We start from the raw sequence: 24,084 nt of genomic DNA, 5'->3' as shown, positions 1-24,084 counted from the left end.
ACAACCACCCAAAGAGACTGCCCCAGGGAATCCTTCCCCGGATGTAATGAGCCGTCCTGAATTTTCCAACTGTGAGGTCTCCGAGCTGTGTGCATCCCCGTGCGACCCAGGCAGGATGCGAGGCGCTCTGCTCAGCGCCGCGTCTCAGGGGCACGCTGTAAGTACCTAGCAAGACCGTCCTAATCCGTCCCAAATTCTCATCAGCTGTATGACAACGTTCTCCTTTATGCACGAGTTTGCACAGCCAGCTCACGAGCCCCGCGTCTGTAGCTCATATTGAACCTATTAGTTTGCATTTAACCATCCATTGCTACATTTCCTGGGTGAATTCCAACCAAATGGCGAAGGCTTTGGAACCACATTGTGATAAAACACCCTCTTGCCTAAAATAAAGATAAAACTTTCTTACGTGTGATATGATCTCATCTGACTACAGAACACTTTCAAAAGCAATTGGCAGGCCATTCCTTCGGCAAGGAACGTGGACTGAACGGGAACACTGCTCGTCCTGCAGTTGGGGAACCAGCCACAGACAGCTGGAAGACACAGCAGTAGCAAATTTGAAGGCCAAGCTCACAATAACTCTTTCTGAGTGGTCTCAGAAGGAGAGCAATTGCCAACACGGATGAAATGCCCTTGTTAACACACACAGCATAACAGAATAATATGAAGCCACTGGTATCTTCCTCAAGGCCAGATTTTTAAAGCTATCTGGGTAGCTAACTGTCAGCTAAATCACTGTGGATGAGACATCTACCCACGCTAAAAAAATAATTATACAAAGACACGAGCATGCATCGCCTCTCAGAATCTGGCCCAACCTGTACCACCATGACAGAGAAGATGGAACAAATGTTGGTGAACAACAGAGAAATCCTACAAGAGGAACTGAGGGTTGTCTTTTAGGATGCCGAGGAGAGATGGGAAGGTTTTTGTAGCAGCAAGGGCTGAATCAGTGCTGCCTGCTTGCAGGCTCCTTGCAGCATCACCACGAGGAAGGCTCACAGTGCAGCACCACCACAGACCGCCACTGCACAGTGCTGCCATAACCTGAGCCCAGCAGCAGGAAAACAGGCAGGTGCCCAGTAAAGGGAAGGGAAGATTTCAGGTATGAAAAAACACCTCCTCAAGAGACCTAAAAATGGAAGTAATTACTGGTGGGAAAAGATAAACTGTCCAAGAAGCTGGGTCTTTCCCTTTTGCAGCCAAGAAGATAAAACACGCTCCCGGTTTTAGTGGGTGGCGAAGCCACAACGATTTCAGAGCGGGCTCACACTGCTGTGGGTGCTGGGAGAGGGCGAAAGGAGCCTCGCAGAGCTGAAAGCTCCCCACGCTGTGCTGCGGGTGGCCGGTCACCTGCGGGGAGCCCCGCTGAGCAGCAAGCATTTCGTCCACAGCCAAGCCAGCAGCCGGCATCCCCGCGGGGCCGTCAGCATGCAGGGTGATGCCCTGCAGGTCACGAAGGGAGCTTTCCTCCTGGGGCTGCCCCAGGCACGGCTGGAAGCAACACTGAGAATAACGGCACCGTTTATACTGGGGCTGTAAATCGCTGCTGCAAATAGTGACAGCCAGCTGAGTCTCCAGAGAGGGTTTGGTCACTGCTGACCCTGGCTGAGATCTGAAGGGTGACCTAGATATAGAGAGCTGCAGCCTCTCACCTGCAAAGACAGGCAATTTTTATGGTTCAAGAGGCTGGCCATCTCCAGTAGGCACTCCCCCCTTCTCTCCCAGATGGGGTGTCCCAGAAACGTCCCCTGCTTGCAGTTCTTGTTTGCCTGCCTGGACAAGGCACTCAACTGCATGGGGGCAGCATCAGAAGGGGGAAAGAGCAACACGAGAGCGGTTTGTTTGGTTTGTTCTTTTTTTTTTTTTTTTTTTTTTTTCATTCCGAAATGTCATCTGCTTCCAGCTGTTAGTATTTTGGAAATCTGCTCGGTTTTGTTTTCCTCGTGTGGTTCAGCATGGCTGATGCTCCAGCTGCAAAACCTCAGCTGCCAGTGAGCCTGCTTAAAGCAGCTCTGCAGAAAAGTCCATGTCCCAGCCAGCACCTTCCTCTCCTGGGGTCCTGGAGGCAGCCTCTTCATCACCCTAAGGGGAACGGTGCTCAACTCCACCATAACCACACCAGAGGACAGCGAGGTGGTCAGGACCTACACAGTAGGTGTCTCCAGCAAATGACGTGGCAGAGAAAGTATTTTGGTTGCAGCCAACTGCATCTTGACCCCAACAGCTTCTGCTTTTTGTGAAAGTATCACAATGCCTACACCACGAAATGCAGCATAATAAATGTACTGCAGATTGATAAACTTTCAAACACTGTGGCATTGCTTGCAGGTTTTCTGATTCCTTTTTTTTTTTAATCCCATACTGTTATGAGTATAATCTATGTTATCTGTAAAAAGGCCATGATTCAGCAGCAGGACAGGTTATACGTGAATGTGGGTGATGAATTTACCCAGCACACGTCCCTTCCACTACTTCTCCCACGCCCATTGCAGTTGCCTGCTCTCTCCTGAGACCACAATAATGTCCTCATTTTTCCCCTGACCCCAGAGCAGACACCCCCTGCTACAGCCAGAGAATAGCAGGAGAGCGTGCAGAGTGCCTTGAAAGGGCAGGAGAGTGTGCAGAGACTTCCAAGGAATGAACTTAGAATGGGGTGTGGGTTACACACGTGAAAACACAGTGATTAAGTAAAGTTAAGGGATGGGGCTTTATTCTTGAAATAACTTCCATGTGACAGCTGAACCCCAAGTACCCAGTTTTTATCCACACAACTTTATTCTATACTAAGTCTCTCAGTGACATGGACAAAATCATCCTGCACTGAACAGTCAGGTAAACACAACCCCTGCTAAACGTAGCCTGATCACATCATCGGCCCTTCCACGTCTTTCCCGTTCCTCCCAAGCAATGATGGAAACAAAGTGGGGTGATTAATAACCCCTGATGATGAGATTTACCAAGTAAGCTCTAAGAGAAAGCATAAGCTGTACAAGTGCCTTTGTTGCGGGAGAGGCATTCAGAGGCGTGCTAGGCGGGTGCTCAGCACTATCCTGCAAACCAACAGGAGAAATGCTGGGAAAAGAGCAAACTTTGTTTTCCACGTGGTTGGAGAAGCAGTACCTGTGCATCCCTGGCGGGGGTAGGACAGCCCAGCAGGCAGGGACGTGCCCCTGCAACCCAGCCTCTGAGTGCCCTCAGTCCCGGGGGGAAAAGGAGTAGACAAAACCCTCTTTAGCGAATCCCTGCCTCCTGCAGATAAGCACATCATAGCAGAAGATAAACAAAGCTGAAAAGTAAACGCGTAAATATATAGTGTGGGCTGCTTGGAAGGTCACTAACCCAGAGGAGAAGGGATTACTTTAATTTCCCTTTTACCTGGAAACAAAAATAAACTGAGAAAACCAAATAACCTCAGCATCACTTTAAAGAGCTGGAAAAAAAACCCTCTCTGAGAAGGGGGACAGTCGAGAGCGCCTCGCTGGACGCGTGCTCTTTGCTTTCCCCCATAAGCAGGACTTTGTGTGTCTTTCACTGAGGCTGGCCTGGATGCATGCACAGCGCGGGAGAGGCGGGCCGAGGAGTGAGAGGACGTGAAGTTTGCTGTGCTGTCCAGAAGATGAAAACACTAGTGCTGTTTATAGAGGGAAACCCAATTCGTCAGCCCAAATGAATTCCTGTACTAATCCATGCAGGCTTCATGTTTTCCACCAGCCCCAGCCACTGTAAAGACTATCTTTAGGAGGCACAGTGTGTTTGGAAAGGAGCAGCTGGAAAGAGGGGACGTTTATGCCAGCTTGGAAGGCTTTCTGGTATGGAAAAAGAGGAATGCTCTCTTGGGTCTCCCCACAAAATTAAAGCATCTTCATCCAGAGCAAAACGATGCCAAGCACAACAAACAAAAGCGGCTTTCCCCAACTCTCCTGGGCAGCCTCACTCCAGGGTTCACAATGGTTTCCATAGAACTTGTTTTGCTATCAAAACAAATTTGATCTATCCAGGCACGATGGCGCGCACTGTTTTCTGAAGAAAAGAAAATTAATTTTCTCACTTCTTTGTCAGCCAGAGCATTTTTGTCCAGGTGCCACAGACAGGGACTCCCCAGATAACTGGTGCATCTGCCGGTCGGCTGAAGGCGGTGTGCATCTCAAAAAGAAAAAAAACCTCGAGAGGTTTTGGTCCGTGTACACGGCATGACAGAGCTCCCTTCGCTGCAGAGGCAGGGGCAGAGCCGGGCCCTGGCTAATTGCTCTCGTTCCTTGGCCTGGGAGGCAGCCCGAGCAGAGCGTGGCTGTGTGGCAACGCGTGCTTCCTGTAATAAACCAGCCATCAACTGCGTGCATCTCTCGTTGCATTCACGGGAGGAAATGAATGTCTTGTTCTATTGACCACAGTCTGTTGAAATGCTTGTAAATATTACAGTCTAACTGTGATTAAGGGCTAGATTGCTCGCATGGCCGGGGTACGCGGCCCCTCGAGAGCTGCGCTGGAATGTCACATGCAGGAAAGGCTCCTTCCAGCCCTCCTGCACGGACACTCACGCTCAGCAGTGGTTTCTGAAAAGCAGAGATGATTTTCTGCATGACAGACTAGGCTGGAGGAGCGCTAAAAGCTACATCTACACCAAGACCATTAGCAGAACCACCTGAATTTTGGGTAAGTCTTAATCTTGATCTGAAACTTGCACTAGTCTGGAAGTTGGGAAGAGCTATGAAATGTCATCAAGTGTAAAACAAAGCTCCATAGGTAGTAATTTTAAAAACTGACATAACAATCATTTTGTGGGCTTTTTATTTTAATAATAACCTATAAAAATTATATGGAAGAAGAAGTGTATTGAAATCCACGGTATTTTTTAAAAGAAAATGTCTGTAGAAGCTATTTGAAGACATGAGGCTGCAGGAAGACCTTAGGAGAGGCCCAAGGCAGCCCACCTCGCCAAAAATCTCCCCCCAGAGTTTGTCCGCTGGTAATCAGTACCCTGGTGTGCTTTCCAAGGAAGAAAACAGCACCCCACTCAAAGCAAACGTATGTGTGCCTTTCCTTGCGCACAAGGAAAATTGAAATGATTTTAAAGAAAAAAGATGCACAAACCAGAAGATAACTAAAAAACTACAGATCTTTAAAGTTCTGCTCTGATTTGCCTCAGTCCTCTGATTTCAGCCAAGCCAGTTTGCTCCCCAGACCTGCCCTGTGTGGTCAGTGCTCACGTTCACAGACTATTTCCAGCCTTTTGCAAGCACCAGTTTGTACAAATTTACAATTACTTCATATCCAAGGACTTGAACCAGGGGACTCCTCAAAGCCATACAGACAACTTCCTAGGTTGGCAACCACTTACCTACAGAAATGCTGGGCCTTATTTTGGGGTTTTGGCTGACCTGTGAATTGGGTGCTGTGCCCCATGTGCCCCTTCCCCTGCAAGCAGAGGCTGAAGGTGCTGCCCGTGGGCAGGCTGGAAGCAGAGAGCTGCACAGAGCGTCTGATTTCAGGAGCCCTCCAACACCGGGACCTTCACAGACACCTCCGGAGAAGCGCCCTGCTGCCTCCCGGTAGGAGCTGGAATCCCAGAGGGGGCTGGTGAGTACCTGGCCCGAGCACCGGGAGGTGTCTGACCGTAAAGGCAAGGCAGTGCCTGGCACATCACCCGGCTTCCTCTGGCCTTGTGGCTCCCGAGGCTCCCGGAGCTGAGCTCTTACAAAATAACCGATGCCGCATTGCTCATAATGCCAGCCATTTCACCCAGGGAGGTTTAACTGTCACAATACTTTCACCACCGACTCCCATACTTCTGAAGTGGCTCCCCCTTCATTTAGTCATTCTCACTCTTTCCAAAGAAACTTAGAAACCACCTAAATAAACCAGCACCAATTGAGACACTGCAAATGTCATAAGAGTCATTCATGTGTCTCACTATTTGTCCTACATTTGACTCGATTCATTCACGAATGATGAAGTCATTCATCATTAAGAAACCAAACCAAACCACACCACAATTTGGGAATCTTTGACTAGGCTCCCCTGGCAGAGAAGATCAGAGGGGATGATTGCAAACTCACACTCCTCTAATTTACTGCTTCTTTCGCCCTGGTCCAAATTATTCTTTGCGCGTTAAAAGCGAAGGTTCAGAGTCCCTGCACAAAGGAAGAGCAAGCATAAGCACTGAAAAAGGACTAAATGATGCTGTCACTTTGCTGTGATATCACCTGGTTATTTCTGCACGGCCTCGAGGTTTTCTGGTCAAGCAGTGCACCCTGGTGCACAAACAGGGCTGGCATATGTCTGTGCTGCCAGTGCCCCCCCACCAGCCAGGACTCAAGGCACGGCCAACACAGGCAGCTGGATGGCAGCACAGGACGGCCCGCTCTGACCTTTACTTTGACACCTGACAATTATCCACGTGGAAAAACTCTCCCTCAGATGCAAACGTATCCCTCCAGTGTCCATGGGCAAAAGTCAATAAGTTTTCTCACTAAATCTAGTTCAATTACGATTTCACTCTAAAGAAATCGTGTTTGTTCAGCTGAGGGCAGAGTTTAGTCTGTGTTTTGGAATGCAAACAGACTCCAAATTAAAAACCCACAAAAGGACATGGCGTGATTAAAATGGGAACTGCGTGGATTAGGAGAACCTGCAGGAAGATGAAGAGTGTTAGGCCAGCTTCTCACTTAGCGAGTTAGTGTTGCTCTGCTGAGTCACGTAGGCATCACCCTTGAAGTCCTTTGATCCCCAGTGCTCTTACTCCAGGTTAGAGTAGCTGAAGATTTAACTCTTCTGTATCTCACAAAATCCACTGGTTAAATCTAACCCAGGTTCAAAGTCAACGTTATCAGGCCATTAGTCACATGAATAGAGAGCTCAGATATTTAATTGCCGAACAGAATGTAGTTTTCATAGTAGACGTGCACCTAAACTGGAGAACAGGAAAGCTTCCAAAGTCGGGAGTACTTGGATTTAGGGTTTTTGCACAGACCCCTTTCAGAGAGAGGATCCATCTGTGAAATTCACAGCTGGATGTACGCCCAGATTTCTGTGCTTGCAAAATTGAAGCATGGGGACTTGGAGTGATGACTCAGACACAACTGCATTGTTTATGCATTTTAGCTTGGCTTTTACCTTCCTCTGTTTTCTTCTTGGTAAACACAGAGAAAGAGTGTGAAAGTTAGCAGCTGGATGGAAATTCAAATTAGAAGCTAATATGCTGGGAAGGGCGTTTCATGGTCTTCACAAATTTGCTTTGCTCCCCCTATCTCTGCCTCTCCTGCTGGCAGGACTACAGATGTGCTGCTTGTTTTTCAAATCACAGAAGTAGAAATGACCTATTAGGTCATTTAGTACCTCTCATAGCCAATGCAGAATTGTCTTCTTGTGCATTTGTCCAGTCTGCTTTTAAAATTCCTCTAAAAACACACTGCATCCAAATTAGAGCAGAGAAGTCTCTTGGAACTGGTGAGTAAGCAGCACTATAAAATGATCTGCAAGTATAAGGCCATAGCAGCTTCTGCTGGGCAGAAAAGCTCTCACTAATTAGAGCTAAATTAGCTCTCATTATTTAGAGCTCTTGTAAGAATATTGTGTTTCATGGGAAATTCAGATGATTTATCCTCTTTTTTTAAGTGCTCAGGGATTTATAAATAATCAGTATTGTATTTTTTAAGAAATAAAGTATGAAAACCAGACGGAAAAAAAAGAAAGAATTTTAAATTAACCACCTATAGGGCTTCACTCTTGTGTGAAAAAAAATCTATATGGACCAGAAGTCCCATACCAGCTATCCACGCTGCCTGGCAGTACTCAGCTGGAAGGGTTCTGTTTGTGTGAATAACGCTGCGAATCCAGCTATTCTTCTGTAGCTTTAGACTTTATAACTGGCTTTCAGCTTGCACCATAAATAGCCTGTATATCTTTAAGATGGTTAATTTTGCCAGGCATCTTATTTCACAATAGTTAAACGTGCAGATGTTGTCCAAACTTTTCAAAGCAGCAGGGCTCTTTGCAGCTGCTTGCAAGATTTCAGAAGTGCAGTTTGAAGATGGCTTGAGCTGCCTTTTCACTCGCCCTCTCAGCGGGAGCAGAATCCTCCCATTATACTGTGCTAGAAGGGGAGAAAACTTCCTTCTCCTACCTTTGCACATTCTTAACATGAACTCAATTTGTGACAAATGAAACTGCAAAGAGCAGCAACGCCAAATGCAGGCGCTCAGGGCTCATGAGTCAGGCACCTAATAATCATGAGATTGGTTTTAAAAGCAGGCAATCACCCCCCCGCCCCCAAAATTGCATCATTTTTGCCTGCCTGGGTTTTGAAAGATCAAAACACTGAGGCTCCTAATTTTAATGTTTTGTATTTTCTTGGCTTAGACTTGAAAAGATCACTAAGAACAAAAACCTCTCATATTTTGCTGCAGTCACCTGCACAGGGACTTTAAATCACTAAGAATATTCCAAGGCTCACAATGAAATTGCAAAGAATGAGCAAAATCTTTGAGCTGCCATGTGGATGCAAGCCTGTTCACATGTATATTCAGTTACACAGTACTATTTTTAAAGGGGAGATAACAAGATAAACCATGAGGACAAGCACACACCTAGCTGCTAGTTTAGCTCTCAGGGAGGGCACAGCTCCCCCCCGCAGCGCATCTTTTTAATAAACGAATCCAGCACGTTGCATCACCTTTGCTGGGAGTTACCAACGTCAGGATTCATTTTGAGGTGGTAAAGGCACAAAGCTGCGCTGGTGCAATTACTGCCCATGTTGCGTATGCAAATCCATTGGGTTACGTAGGCTGCAGCTACCCCGACAAGCTCAGCCAGCTGAGCGGCACTGGTGCTGCCGGTGAAGCCCTCCCCATGCGGATGTACAAAAGGCTTTCAGTGGAGCAGCTGGTGGTGGTTCCCTGCCTTGGCACCGGCTGTGCTGATCCCAGCGCTTTTACACCGACGGAGCTGTGTCTCTACAAGGGCTCATACCATAATAGCTGTGTTAGCAAAAGAAAAAAAATCAACCACCTTAACCAGCATAGTTCTGTGGTAAGCTGCCTAAGTGTAAATCAAGCCTTGTTAAAGGCTTCCAGAAAGCACTCCTCTGGTTCAAGGCAAAATGGTGAATTCAGCTCTAGAAGGAGTTAACCCCCTTTCCTGCTTTTGCACACTTTTCTTATAAAAGTGCTATCTGCACATTTCTTGCGTCTCATTTCCAAAGGCCCATTTAAAAATAATATTGTCAAAACAGTCATGACTTTGCCTGAACTAAAAGACTTTCTGTGTAGAGCCCTCAGTGTCACCCCTAGCTGACAGGAAGACCACTGATTCATTTTTCTTACACCCTGTATTTGCTCGTGTGACAGCTTTGCTCTTTCTCCAAGCTTTGCCCTAAGAAATGAGGGTGTTTCTAACAGCCACACCTGTTCTCAGTGACGGGTAACATACTGCTTGCCAGCAGTCACTCATTCACTTCTAGAAAGCGGATAGCACACTTTGATATACACGGTATGAAAAGAGTGAGTTTGATGGAAAGACAGAAAAAGGAGCGAGTAGCTTTGCCGTGCCTCCCGTCGGTACCTGTGTGCTTTCACAGCCTGGGGGGCATTTCCAGGCAACGGCCCCAACGTGCTGTTGGTACCCCCACATCTGCAGGAAGGACGTGGCTGGGGGACCTGGCAGCGTAGGATGCTCGAGGCTAGTTTGGTTTTAGCAGCCTTGTTCTGCATCACCTTGGGCACCTCAGCAGCTCCATGCCCCCGCTTTGTCCAGCTTTGGACACAAAGAGCTGGAGGAGAGCCTTTCCTGCTTCTTTCTGCTGTGGAATTGTTTTAATTCATTACTGTTCCTCTGCACTGAACGAACAGTGTCACTGGACTGAAAAATGTTATTGTTGTTATCCCTTTAAACTGAAAGTGGATTGAAGGAATAAAAGTAGATGTATGGTCTGTTTTGGCAGATGTCTTCCAACAGATGGGTGTCTATGGTCGTCTTTATAAGAGCTGTCTGCTGTCTGTGATTCAGACCGTCTAAGGAATGCCATGAGCGTGGAGTAAATGGACAGCAAGTCTGGGAAAGGACTTTATTGTGGTTTAGAAGCTTTCAATTCCCAACTGCATGAACAAGTTCTTTTTTTCAAGTAATTCTGCCAGTATTTCAAAACTATCATTGAAAATTGCTTGATGCCTTCTGAAAACTAAGTGCTTGCTGCTGATAACAGTCCGCTGTTTAAGTCTTCAAACGGTGGCATGCCTTCCACCAGCAAATCGCCAGGATTGGGCTTTATTGTCTTGGTGCATGGGTTGCTGGTGGGACCCTGCCCACTGAGGCACGGAGCAAGCTTTCACGTACCCATCCTGCACTGTCAGTTCTTGGCGGCGGTGCCTGTGGTCTCCTAATGGAGTCTGCATGTTCTTTCGAACAGGAAACGCTTTGTAACACAACTTGCCTGTGGGCACTTACTGCACCAATTAAAGATTCCTGAGCTCGAGAACAAAGAGGTGCCAGTGGAACTATGGTTTTAATCACTTGATTCATTTTCTTCCTTCCTCCACTGCTGATTTTAGATGTATGTGTTGTTTTTTTTTTTCTCACTTTGCTTTGTTTTGCATGTTTTTAGGTGGCAGGACAGTCACTCAGAACTACTGGGAAAAGAGCGTTTTTGAAAAAGGGCTAAATTTTCAAATAGTGAATTATTTCTAGAGGTGAAGAGCAACATCAGATACCTGTCTGCCATAACAACACAAATACTTAGCTCTTATTCAAGTATGCAGCCATTTCTTTTCTTCCTGAGAGTCCATGTGAGTTTTAGTAACATGAATTAATTAAATACTTAACTGTACTAGAAGAAAGGATGACAAGATTAATTTTATTAATGGTAAACTGAGGTACAGAGAAGTAAAATACGTTGCTGAAAGACCATGCTCAGACACAACCCAGGAGACCTGCCTCTTGATAGAAAGATCCTTCTACTTCCTACCAGCAGACCACGGGCTCTGGGGAGCAGAGCCACCTTTTTGTTCTTTTTTCACATCACATCTAGCAAAAGCAAGACTCTGGAACACGAATGAGGGACTTAGGTCCTAACACAAGCATACAATAACAGTGATCCAGAAATAAAGCATGTAGTGTACCCAAGGAGTGGCATCAAGTCCCAGTAGAGAACAGAAAATCTGGAATAAAGTGAGTCAGAGCATCAAGAATGAGTCTGATGAATACCCTGATTTGCTAGAGTGCTTGAGCAAAACACGGTGGAGAACGTACATGCTTCATTCTTAGTCAAACCCTGTCTGAGCAGAAATGACCACACCTTCTATGAAAAGTAGTTCTAATTAAAAACAGAGCGTGCCTTTTTTTGATGCAAACTGTTGCCCTTACTGAACGACAGCCCATTTGCAACATGCAAATTCCCTCCTGTCTAAAGCACCAGGAAACAGGAACATTTCCCCCCTGCCCTGGATTGCTCTTCTCTTCTGTGCATTTGATGAGCGTAGATGCACGATGAAGACAAATATAAATCAAACTAAAACGTGTTCCCACAGCCACCATCTTCTGTGCTTCCTGGCCAGGAGATCAATACAGTGCTACAAGAGAAAGGCAGCTTCTCTGCAGCTGGCCGGATCCCTGCCCTCTGTTAGTGCTGCTCCGCTGCTCTATAATGCACGGAGGGTGTAAATTGCCTTCACCTTGCAGTTGAGGATCCCCCTGCACAGGGAAATCCCCAGCTGACACCAAGCTGAGAGGGTTGGTGGCTCTGTGCCACCCTCGCCATGCAGGGACTGGGGAGGGTGAGGATGCTCGTGCCATGCTGCCACCTGAGCTGAAACCCCAAAAGACTTCTGGCTTTGAGGTGAGGACGGTGCCCTGCAGACAGTGGCAGAGCATCCTCCTTCCCCCAGCCTGTGCTCACCCTCTCCTCTCATCCGCACACGTGTCGGTGGATGCACGCTCCCGAGGCACATGTGGGACCAGCGCAGATGCAGAGTAGGCAGCGAGAGACCAGCGCTGGCAGGAAGGAGGTCAGAGCCTGGCTGCTGCTTATGCAGGGCTGACACAGTAGCTTTGCTTCCCCAGGGGAGCTGGGGTTTCCTGGAGGTGCTCAGCCCTGGGCCTGACAGCTACGTGGCTACGGAGAGAAATGCTGCTCGGAAAGGGTTTTTCCTCTCCACGGAGGAAAGAAGAGATTCGCATTTGATTTCATGCCACTGTGGGTTCAGACTGTGCATTTTCTTGCAGTTGAATGAAAGAAAGAACACAAAAAGAAAAAGGAGAGACCTGGCACGTTCCGAGTAAGGGCAATGGTTACTGCGGTGGCGAGCAGAACTCCCAAACTAACAGGTTGCTTGTAGTGAAGGTGATTGAAAGTGCCGGGTGATTTACAGGCACCACACTGCACACACTGCAAATTCATTTTCTGAAGAACTATCTGCCGCATCTGAAATTTTCTGTGAAATACATGAATTCACTCTAAAGCATCTCTGCTGATCAGCAGTCTGATTAACCACTACACAACCATCTGCCTTGCTTCTCCCCATTAAAGATTACTGGTGCACCAAAAATAATTTAGAGATCCTGTATCAAACAGGCAGTTCTGAGTGTCAGATGTGGTTAGATAGTTATCATTTGAATAATGACAATCGTTTTTCTTTGTAAAGTAAAAAGCGCACAACATGACAGCCGAACCTAAAGGAAGGACTAAATCTGAGGCAGGCAAGTTGGTAACATGCAAGACAACAGCTACACGTCTGTTTATTTGTATGGGAAGACCTAACCCCATGCTTTACACTGAACCTCTATGAGGCACTTGTAGATCGTGTCGCATCTGAGAGCTTTGTCTGCGATGCATTTCCCCTCCAATTGCTCTTGTCACACGATCGCTGTCTCTCTGTGTCCCAGATGGGAACTGCAGCACACGGCGGCTGAGCAGCTGCCCCAGGCTGTGCAGCAAACCCCTGGCTCTGCAGCAGGGGCACAGGGCACGGCCGCAGCCCCCAGCCCCGGCCACCCTCGCTCTCCATCCTGCCCCTACAGAAGTCAGCACCGATGGATTTTGGGTGGTGCTGGAAATAATTATATTTTTTTACAGGACTTTTGCTTTAAATAGCTAAGCCAATTGTTCTGAACGTCCCGGAAGAACGCAGCTCTACTTGTTAAGGTTTTGTGCTTGGTGGTGTAGCGTTTACCACTGTGGCTGGCTTTGGTTATGAACAATACGAAAACGAGGCCTCATCTGAAACATGCTGAGCACTCTTTTCCTATGGTATTCACTTGCATTTGAACTAACTAATCGCTTCTTGCCAGCATTACCTGTTGAGTCCTGAGGGTTTTCCTGACCATGGCTTATCCTCTCTCCCAAAATATTTCCAACAGTAATGGGCCTCTGAAGCAGAAGTGTGTAATAAATGCTTCTCTGCCAATCTTTCATGCATAGTCCTTTCCTCTGGGGATCCCTCTTCACTTTTTCATATCAAAAAGTTACAGATCTATCTATCTATGTATTGTTTGTTGGACAGAGAAATGGTGCATGGAGGAATATGTATATGGAGATACACATATGGGAGGCAACGTCCAACCTGCATCAGTCTCCCTGCTGGCTGCTTTTCCAAACCCAGCCTCTGGGACTCTAGAGCTCCAGCCTTCCTTCCAGCAACCACACACTTTGCCATTTGGCCTTGCAGGGGCAAGGTGAGAAATTGCAAGTGGGCTGCATAGGCCGGGCAGGGCACCTGCTGCCCTAAGGAAGCACAGGTAAGAGGAGAAAAGGACAAAGGTCTCCTTCAAACAAAGCACATGACAGATCTCCACATCTGCAGTATGGTCAGAAATGTGTTACAGACACGCTGAAGTTGTCACTAAGGTAGCCAGTATGGCTGGTACCAGTTACGCAGCTGCTGTGCGCAGAGCTCCTTGCACACAGCACAACCAACCTGAGAAGACAGGTAAACGTTCGCCTTTGCCTGCCTTAAGGTCCTCACTGTTTCAGCTGTGCTACTCAACCTGAAGAGCTTACAGCCTCGAGAGCTACGGTCACATGTTTGGCGGTAATCCTCCTGTGGAGGTGGAACTGGCTGTTATCTTTACATGGCAGGATGTAAAGAGAGATTAGGTGTGCTAAGCCCCGAATCTTATGTGCCCCGTGGAGCAGTGAAGACTCTGAGAAAAGAACAAACCATGGGCTCAGAAAGAAGGCCAAATACCTTTTTTTTTTCAGCAGCAGCAGAGAAGAAAATAGTGAAGGGTCCTGCCAGCAATGGCAGTTGGAAGAAGTAAATAGAAACAGTAATTGTGTTATCTATGAGATGTTATTCTTGGTCACTTCCAGGAGAGCTCAAACAATGGGACACTGTACCCTCTGTGAGAGGGAACAGCTCCAGCAATGAGGAACTGAGGGAGCAGGGCTCGTCCCAGGTCACACAAGAAGTTCATGGCAGAGCTGAGAATAGAAGCAAAGCCCAGAACAGCAGGGCTGTGCGCTAACCACGAAGGCAAAGGACGAGAGCTGAGAAGAGGAGGTCAGAACTACAGAGAGGGTCGAAAGCTGGACTGTCAGCAGAAATATGGAGAAAGAAGAACAAAGATGAGGGAGGAGGAAGACGGGGGAAGGGAAGAGGAGAGAAGGGAAGCGAGAGACACCAAAACAGCCATTGCCTAAGAGTCTGTACACCAGTGGCACTGCAGCGCACTCATGCCAAGCCTAGCTGGGGAACCATCATCTCAGCATCTATCCACGAAAAATCACAGCAAGGCCTAACAGCTCAATTTATCTCAGAATAGCTTTCTGGATAAAATGGATTTGAGGGTAAAGCCTCCATAATCCTTTGGGTTTGGTTTCTTTTAATACTATAAAGCACAAAAATAAACTTTCTAGTTAGGAAAAATATGGCTTTTGTTAAGTTCTGAGTCATTTTCCCCCAGCAGCAAACAGAGTGGCTTTTCAATTCAAGCCTTGAACATTTCAGAATCAAATGTTTTACAAAGTCCTAAAGTAAATCACAGTTTTCCGAGTCAGACGTTTAACTAATGTAAACTCACTGAGGTCAGTAAGGAGGCTGTATGTAACCAAACTCACCTTGCTCGACTTGAGTGGCAGAATTGATAAATTAATCTCTAGTCTGAAATCAGTTCGGAATGACCCAGTCAGCCAAGCAGAAGCCTGGAATTCCATTTCTAACTTGCTGCTATTCTGCCTAATGGCTCCTCTTAGCAGAGGTCAAGCACATCCCATGTGAGCCATGCTCTATTTACATGTTTCTGGCCTGATTCAAAACCCATTGAAATTAATTTCGCAGTCCATTTTGGGAGTTCATTTAAGTGGACTTTGGCTCTACTCTAAAGTCTGCTAGCTTTAACTTCAAGTTTCATTCTTTTTATTTCTTTTACAAGGTTTGTACCGAGTATTTCTAGAGATGTGGAAGAAGCTCTCAGTTTCTCATATTAAAAGTACCTCAGAACAGAGAGTTCAGTTTTATCATCAGAAAGATTATCTTGCTTTCTTATCATGCCCCATTCCTTGAACGGGAAGTGGATTTTTCTTAGCTGTTTTCTTGCAGATCTAGCAAATCTCCTAAATCAAATTCACAGTTAAAGCCCAATTCAACACTTCTCTTCAGACAAAGATACTAGTAAAAACTCTCCACATTTTACAGTCGTGGCACCCAAAATGTATCACCTGCATTTCAAACAGAGAGAAACAGACTCGACTGCTCGACTAACGGGCTCTACTCTGCCCACAAAAGCAGCAAGGAAGACTGTAGATGATACAACCACAGAGCACTCAGTACCTGAATCTAAGAAAATAAAACTTCCACAGGCACAATTTCACAACTCTAGGTAGGTAACTGCAGGAAAATCCCAGACTACTGGGTGCTTGCAAACCACAAAACTGTGCACATTCACAGGATCAAATCATGCATGCAGTTACCTAGACTGTAAGGACAGGAGCAGTGAATATATGTGAAAGTCAGGTCTGTATGCTATGAGTAAAAGCATCATATATTTGCAGCAATATATCCAGCAACCGCACTCTGCTCCACTAAAATCAATGTAGGTTTTGCTACTTGCCTTTATGATTGCAGCAGCCAGCTCCAAATACTAACTTTGCATTGATTTCCTCTTGCAAGGAACAGTGACACTACTTTAATGAAAGAACCAATCAACCAGTTTGCCAATAGCTGCCTACCTAAGAATAAGCAGGATATGTTCAAAGAAAGCTTTACTCTAACTTATATTCATTCCTAAAGGCTAAATCTGCTGGGCTCACCACAAAGAAACAGCATTGTTTTACTTATCAATGTCCTACTGTTCATCTAGAACATCTGCAATAGTTTTGCCTGCAGCACTACCCCATTCATTACAGGCCTTGATAGACTCTTCAATGGGCTTTTTTTGGTACAAAATGTACAAAAGCGTTTTACAGAGTGGACTTTGCTCTGATATGAATAATAAAAAATAATTTAAAAGTGCATTTTGTTTCAGTTTCTCCATTTTCCAAACTAATGCTTGGCAAAGGGAAACAAAATGGCAACAGCTTGAAACCTGACAGCTCACTCCATGTCACAAAGCAAGACAGACGGTTTCTGCAGAACACTCTGTTTTTTGCTCATTTGCCAGAGTCCATTGCCATCTACCAAAAATGCAACTGATGAAAGACCAAAACTTACTTTTATGAGCAAACAGCAAATACACATCAAAAGGAGGCCACATTGTTTTTGTGACAAGGAACAGGTGGGATCTCTAAGTCATGAACTTTCCCCCTCCCTCCAATGAACCAATGAACCCATACAAGAGATGAGCAGTGCTTACCGTCGTCCAGATATGCTTGGTCCAGGTTCTGTTCCTGTTTAATAGTGACTCCAGCTGGTAATACTTCTTTCTGGTCGCTGACTGGTGGTCCATTTTTCGCTGCTCGTTGGCCTGAAGCTGTCTGCTGCTGGATCACGGTAGGATACGAACTTGGACTTAACCTCTGTGCTTGACTAACTTGGGGCTGGCTGGGTCTTGCAACATTGGATGTGAAATTTTCACAGCACATGATGTGCTGAAATTCTTGGTGACTTCCACACCTCAGCTGCTGGTTGGTTGGAGAATAGTGAATCACTGGAGAGGACTGCTGGTTGCCTGGAGAGTGGTGGAGCACTGCTGAAGTTTGGCCTGGAGAACCAGCATGCACCAACACTGACCTATGGGCATCTGAAATAGCAACTGGTGTAGCCATCAAACTGGATTGCTGGTAGCCCAGTTGGCTTGGGCTAAGGCTCTTGCTTCTTTGGTATATTACAGCAGCTGGATTCTGCTGATGGTATCGCGAATCAGGAGAAGAAAGGCCTGAGCGCAACTGCTGGCAGGGAGCCATAGTGGCCACAAGACAGGAAGGGGATTCGGTGACCATTGTGTGCTGTGAATAGTACGGCTGTGTTACTGTTCCCAGACCACTGTGTACTGTATTGCAGATTAAGGCTGGATCATAGTCATCAATGGGCTCTGTTTTGATTGATGGTACTAGAACAAAGCATGCAAAGGATGTTATTTGTAACAGGCTGATGAGGAACAGAGAGGTTTTCCTTGGAGTAATAAGAGACTTAAGCCATTTACAAGATTTGCATGTGCGAGCTCGTATCTCACAGGCATTGAGCTTAATAAATATGCAATCAAGGGAGGCTTTCTCTTGAAAGCGCTTTATACTAAGATATTCCTGAAAATCTTTAATCAACTATTTAACCACAAATTTCTGAAATTTGAAAAGTACAATATTTTAGCTCATATGTTAACTCACTGTAGGGCCATTCTGGAACACATGCAAAATAACAAGCCCATAGATAAGTGTTTCTTGTAGTACTTGCATCTCAAAGCAAGACTGAGTAAATAGAAATCCTATGACATCAACAACTACTAATTTTTCTGTCAAACATTTAGCTAAGTGACCAAAAGCAGAATTTAATTATTTTAGGGCTTTCTTTTAGTTCCTTTGTTACATGTAACTTCCCCAGCACTGAGAGCTGAAGACCTTTCTGACACCATCATTTAAAAGACCATGATTTAGTACAAGTTGTATGAATCTTGGTGTGGATAAACGATGGTCCTCTAAAGACAAATTCTGACATTTCTAATGCTCATTCTGTCAAATCTTCATCAAAATTCGATACAGAAATACCGCGCAATGGAAACTATATAATGGTCATGCAACAGGGTTATTTTGGGGAAGTATAAGGTTTTCTACTCTGAAGTGGTCTATTTCAGAGATTGTATTGAAATAGTATTGTACTTCTCAATACTGTTCTCCTATTCTATAGGAGAACAATTTAGCAACTATATGAAACCTTTACATCAGTGATGTCCTAATACAGCTCTTAAATTTGGGGAGAGGAGCAAAAATTTTTAGGCTAGAGGAGACTGAAATCAAGAACCAGAATGAATGTTTGCCTGTTCTTAGAAACCAGCCAAATTAAGACATCATTTTAAAGCTTGAAAAAAATCTGGTACTATTATTTTATGCTTTCTGGTTTCCACAAGCACAATACTCCAATTTTCTCACAATATTTTTATCCTAGCCAAAGCTGAGAAATTCTGGGAATCTCATTAGTAATCCTGTTGCGTTTATTGTGAGATTGCTCACCAGTTCCCAAGAGGAAGAACATCAGAAAAGCATTCATATTTTTCTCAACCAGCCTCATTCTGAAGAATATATATTGCTCTTCTTCCTCCATACCAAGCCCTTGTTACATTTTCCCAGATCTGATGTTATCTTACTGTCGTACACGTCAACTGTGTACTGCTCCCACTGAAGTTGCTGGCAAACTCCCATCAAGTGAATCAGGCAGAATCAGCTCATTGCCAAGATAACTGTCCCCTTAAATTTATGGGAAATTCCTGATCCTAAATCACATGCACCCTTTAAACCAAACAGTAGCTGATGCTTAGCTGCACTCTGCTGATTAAAACAGTAACATTTAGATCCTCAGATAATGGCAACAAAACAACATAGCAGAAAATAAAATCTTGCTCATGAGAACAAGGCAACCACTTGCTCTGTCCTTGACAATTACCTGGGTGATAGGTAAAATGCTGGGGCTGGCTTCTTTTTCTTTTACCATTGATGACATAGAAATTCACCTTCACAGGTGTGCGAATGTGCTTGTTCCGGTACTCTGGTATTTCTACAAAAAGCATGCTCTGAAACAATGAAAGGTGACAGTATAGATTTAGTAACTGAGGCTGACAGCAGATTGTTGGGTGTGTCTCTCACATTGCATGTCCAGAGGTAAAGGAAGGTAAACTTTCCAATTCATCCCTACAAAGAAGGGTATGTGAGGAAGAAAGGAAAAAAGGGCAGATGGTGAAAAACTGCAAGATTTTTGGTATTATGGTTTCTATGTACTGTATCCTCTGTGGTACTTGATGTTGTCCTGAACTTGGAGAGAGAAGTCTCAGCTACAAATAAAACACGCAGAATGGTAGTAAATACAGCAGTGCTGTTAGCCATTCTGTGCTTGATAAACAAGTACTGTTGGCAAACTCCCATCAGGTGAATGAAGCGGGATCAGCCCATTGCCAAGACAACTGTCCCCTTAAATTTATGGGAAATGCAACAAAATATTTCCTTATGGCAAATGCAACAAATATTGCAGATTTCCCTCCATGTGTTAGAATAAACTAGATTATTCTATAGGCTTCTTACTTATAGACAGCCGTATCCTGCTTCCATGGAAATTAACAGCGTCTCATTCTCTTCCGCAAGGACAGGCATGGCCCATGGCAATGCAAGTGCTAGCTCCTAAATGCACTGAACAACTACAGTAAGGTCCCATTAAGCAAAGTGAACAATGAGGCCTATTCCGTTGAAAGATCAACGTTAATTTTAAATACTGTAGTGCAAATCCTGTTCTCCACAGTACAGAGTACCCAAGACTTCCATACAGGCAAAAGGAAGTTAGTATAGCCAGCATCCTGCAGAGGACTCTTTCAAAACTGGGCTGATACAATAGAGTCTTCTGCAAGAACACAAAATCTAGCAGTTATTCAATTTGCTGTGGGTTACTGCTAAATGAATAGTTTCTTTTTGCAACACATCTACTGCTGAAGCATTTGACATTTGGTCATCACAGCAGTCAGATAGCTGCTCTTTCTGCTTTTGAGACGCTCTTTGAAAACTATCCCTTGAATACAAGTTGCTGTCTGAGAAGCTCAAGGAGAGGACATCCAATGTTTTGCATACTTACAGGCTGGCTCTTATCTTTATCCACTGTTGCCTCCATTTCCCAGATCTGCTGTCCATCTGGAAGAATATCACAGTATTAATGTACCTTTTTTTTTAATCATACAGCTTGACTTAAAAAGTAAAAAAATAAAAAAAAATCAAGGACAAATTAAGGGCATCAGGTCAGCAAAACTCTCAAAATTTACTTAATTTCAAGAACCTTCCCAGTTATAACCAAAAGGAACAGCATTTAATTTAAACACATCATTGAACACTTCTCTCGCCAGGAAAAGACTTACATACATATTAAAATTAAATGTTTATGTAGAAATTAAGCAAACCGAGGAATGAAACATTCTGCGCAGGTGCACCATCTGCTTTTTGCCAGACTTGATTTCAGCCAAATTTACTTGATGGAGGGCACCAGAAGGTCAAATAAGTCATTAATGGCCATAGTGGGTCGAGGGCTCAGCAAATGTTTTGCTGTTTTAAGCTAAAATAGCTCCCCACCAGTGTGGTAGGAGACAGGCTGGGTGAGGAGGAGAAGAAAGGACTAGATAGAAATCCAGCTCCGGCACTGGTTGCATGGAGACTGAAGCATGCAAACTGAGCCGCTTCGGGGCTGACTTGTAGAGCTGGTGCACACTGAAACTGGCAGATGCTCTGAATTCTCACCGGAGCTTAGGTTTTTCTAGAAGTAGTTCAACAGGGACAGATTCTTGCTGTAATTGGGAAACCAGATACGTAGGATGCTTGATTTCTATTTGCATGCCTTCTCACTATTTATACTCATTTCTCGTATGTGCAATATGAAACCTCAGCGCACGACACCAAACAATACAACTCCTCTGACCAAGGAACAAGCCCAACACCTCCACCAGTGGATCTGCACCTCTGTGCTGCCACCACTGTTATAGAAAAGCCACCAGCAGTCCTGCCTGAAGTCCCTGCACAGGACCAAATATTCACCAGGCTTGGAGTAAAAGCACCTCACGACACGTACAACAGCCTCTGCCTCCAGCCCACAGGAAGTCTTCCTGCTCTTAATTACACTGTAGCTCGTACCCATTCTGAGTTACACAAAATGGTATTTATAAAGCAAAATAAAATATAATCCCCTTGTATGTAATGCCAAAGTAACCCAGTGCTGTAAGCACATGAGCAGTCACAGGACATTTGTACCCAGACAGGGTGCTTCGCCTGGCTACAAAGGTTTCTTAAATCTACTGTCGCTCACAATTCCCAGAAATACTTCTTAGCAATGCCTTCCTTATTGGTTTTTAGATTTTAATCTCCACCCCTTTGATTTTAAATTCTGCTGAGTCTTTCAGCCAATTAATTTTCAGAAGAAAAATACCAATGGGAAAAAAAAATTTGCCTCGTACCTTTCTGAAAGTTTGATTTTAAAATGAACAGGGGACACGTAGCCAAGCTAACTGACGGGCTCTGAAGTACTGCAGCCGCTTGGCTGGTGTTTGTGCTAAAGGGGGGGGAGTCGCGGGGGTTCCCCTCCTGCTTGCCCAGGTCTGGCAGCACAGGGTAAAGGCTCATAAAAACGCTTCTCAGAGGACTTTTTATTTTTCCTGATTCTTGGAAATTCTGCAAGAGCTGCTTTTGTCCTCTGTTATTTAAGCACTTCTGCTTCTGGCGAAAAGGGAAATGAAAGAGTATTTTTAAATGCATTTTGCATTTTTTCTGTTGCTTTCTCTTTGTTCTCTGCTCCGCAGACAATGAGCTGACAGATGTGCTTGGCTCTCAGGACAGCATCTCCCGGAGAAGGGCTCAAGCTGCTGCTCCGCACCACAGACACTCCATCGCTTCATCCCTGGGCCCCAGTGTGCCCAGTGAACCCGGCAGGACCATGCCTCCCCTGGTATCCCATCCCCAAGAAACCTCTGCTACATTCTGGCCCCCAAACACTCACGAGGAGGAGGAGGGTTTCCCTGGATCAGTTGCCCACAGCGTGCCCCTTCCTCCCTCCAATCCTGCCCGGTCCCCGGGTGTTTCCTTTAGCTCCGTGCATTTCTTGCTTGCACGCACACACAAAACAGCACCGCTGCAGCATGACGTCCAAACACCTTGCTCCTGTACTGCCACCGCATTTTGGTGCACAGAGAAAACACAAAATAACTCTGACTTTTCTCTCTTTTCAGCATCTCAAGTCCCTCCCCTGTGAGTCAGTCGTCTTCTCCACGTTAGCATGTGAATCGGTGACGGCAGGCAGGGAGGAACGGCCAGAGCGAGCGCTGCAATTAGAGCCAGCAAGCCTCTCGCCTGGTTTGCTGTTTAGCCCTAACATCCCAGAGGACCGCTGTGCAAATGAATGGAAAGTATTCCATTATTTAATAATAAGCATTTGCTTCGGCCACTGCTCTGGACTGTTCCAGGTTAAATCCATACCCCTGTTAATGCAGCTAATGCTTCACCGTGGCTGGAATGGTAAACACTTCGGGAAAGTGGGAGGCTGTGGGTTTAATCCTGCAGATACCAAATGCACCATCTGATGACAGCACAATTAATACTTAATGGGGGGATTCCCCTTCGAGATGATTTTTGTGAAAAGAAACCATCACAATAGCTGTTAAGGAACCTCCCCACATCCCCCAAAACAACCCCAAAAGAGAAATTTTTATAGTACTTTGAGGAAGAGAGGTGGTAAAAGAAAACCAGAAGACACGACAAAATAAGAGCTCTAATAGAGATGTGCATCAGGAACAGTCTAAGCAATGCAATATGAAGATGTCCTGACAGCAAGGCCAGCCAAGTGAGAATACTTGACACTGTTTTTCCTCCAGGCATAATGTTTTCATCTTTGTTCCTGTACTGCTAAATTCAAACAGTCTGTGCAGATGCAGCAGCACTAACTTCACATGGAAGGTAGAAATCAAAAGGATTTCCAAAATGCAAAAAATAAAGGAGAAAGAGGCCTCAAAGTCATCTGCCGTACTCACGAGGCCTGTGAAGCATATGCAACCACAATCACAGTTGATTTGGTTTAGTAACTGAGCCACTGAAATTGCACTAAAAGCTAATGAAGCCAACCATAAAAATCAAATGATGTTTAGGCAGAGTCCAAAGTCTAGGGGGATTAAGAATGAGAATAAGCCCAACCGAACAAGAAATAAATGTATTAGGGGTTATCATCCTAATGATGATGGATGCTTCTGTTTGGATATATTCATGCTTGCAGCGGGCTAAACAGGTTCCTAACAAGTCTGTCAGCAGCATCGTCCCTGTTCTTTAAGCTCCGAAGCCCTGTTGAATATAAGCACTCCACAGCTTACTTGCTGACCTTTATGCTTAAATATCATGATGTGGCTCCATCTGTCTCACTGCTTCACTTTTATAGTTATGAATGTACAAACTTTAGTTCGAGGTAATTAGTATTTGCTTTTCCTTTAATCCCTCTGGATAGGCATGTTACAGTGAGCTTTTGGCAGAAGGATACGGGAAGCTGTGAATAAAATGAAAAATACAAGCACGTGCAGAAATACCTCTCTGCTCTAACCTATCCTTCTATAATCAAGGGTAAATCTTTTGATTACTCGCACTCAGACAGTTAACAGACAGCAGGAACAGTAAATTAAGAAGAATTCTAAGGTCCACCTGTAGGACAATTAAAGGAAATTTTGAACAGAGAAAACTTGCACCAAACTGTCAGCACATTCGTAATTTTTTTTAATGCGCATAAATTGGAGTTTTTTTGAGGGAGGGGAAAAGTAGAGTGAATGTTTCAAGGAAGTCATCAGCAAAAATGTGATTTTTACTGTAAGGATGTGCTAAAAACCACACTGCTGATATGATGGTGGAGCACGGACCCAGTACAAAAACAGCGTCACGATGTGCACGCTCAGGAGCAGGCCCTTTTCTCCAGCATCAGGGTTGCAACCCAAGTGGTGCCTAAAGGC

At 45.2% G+C, this 24,084-nt stretch overlaps 1 protein-coding gene across 7 annotated transcripts in view; it reads right to left on the bottom strand.

Moving 5' to 3' along the window:
- Nucleotides 1-24,084, bottom strand: part of NFATC2 (nuclear factor of activated T cells 2) — a 97,893-nt gene that overhangs the window by 16,329 nt on the left and 57,480 nt on the right. For all 7 annotated transcript variants that reach the window (XM_083801410.1, XM_083801408.1, XM_083801409.1 and 4 more), the window contains exons 7-9: nucleotides 20,199-20,254; nucleotides 19,026-19,152; nucleotides 16,786-17,481 (exon numbers count right to left, since the gene is read on the bottom strand). In XM_083801410.1, the coding sequence (XP_083657536.1) occupies nucleotides 16,786-17,481; nucleotides 19,026-19,152; nucleotides 20,199-20,254 (879 nt within the window). The remainder of the gene's footprint in view (nucleotides 1-16,785; nucleotides 17,482-19,025; nucleotides 19,153-20,198; nucleotides 20,255-24,084) is intronic.

This window comes from Anser anser, assembly GCF_964211835.1.
Source record: "Anser anser genome assembly, chromosome: 16".
NCBI classification, from domain to species: Eukaryota; Metazoa; Chordata; class Aves; order Anseriformes; family Anatidae; genus Anser; species Anser anser.
This window is presented reverse-complemented; position numbering and strand designations above follow the sequence as displayed.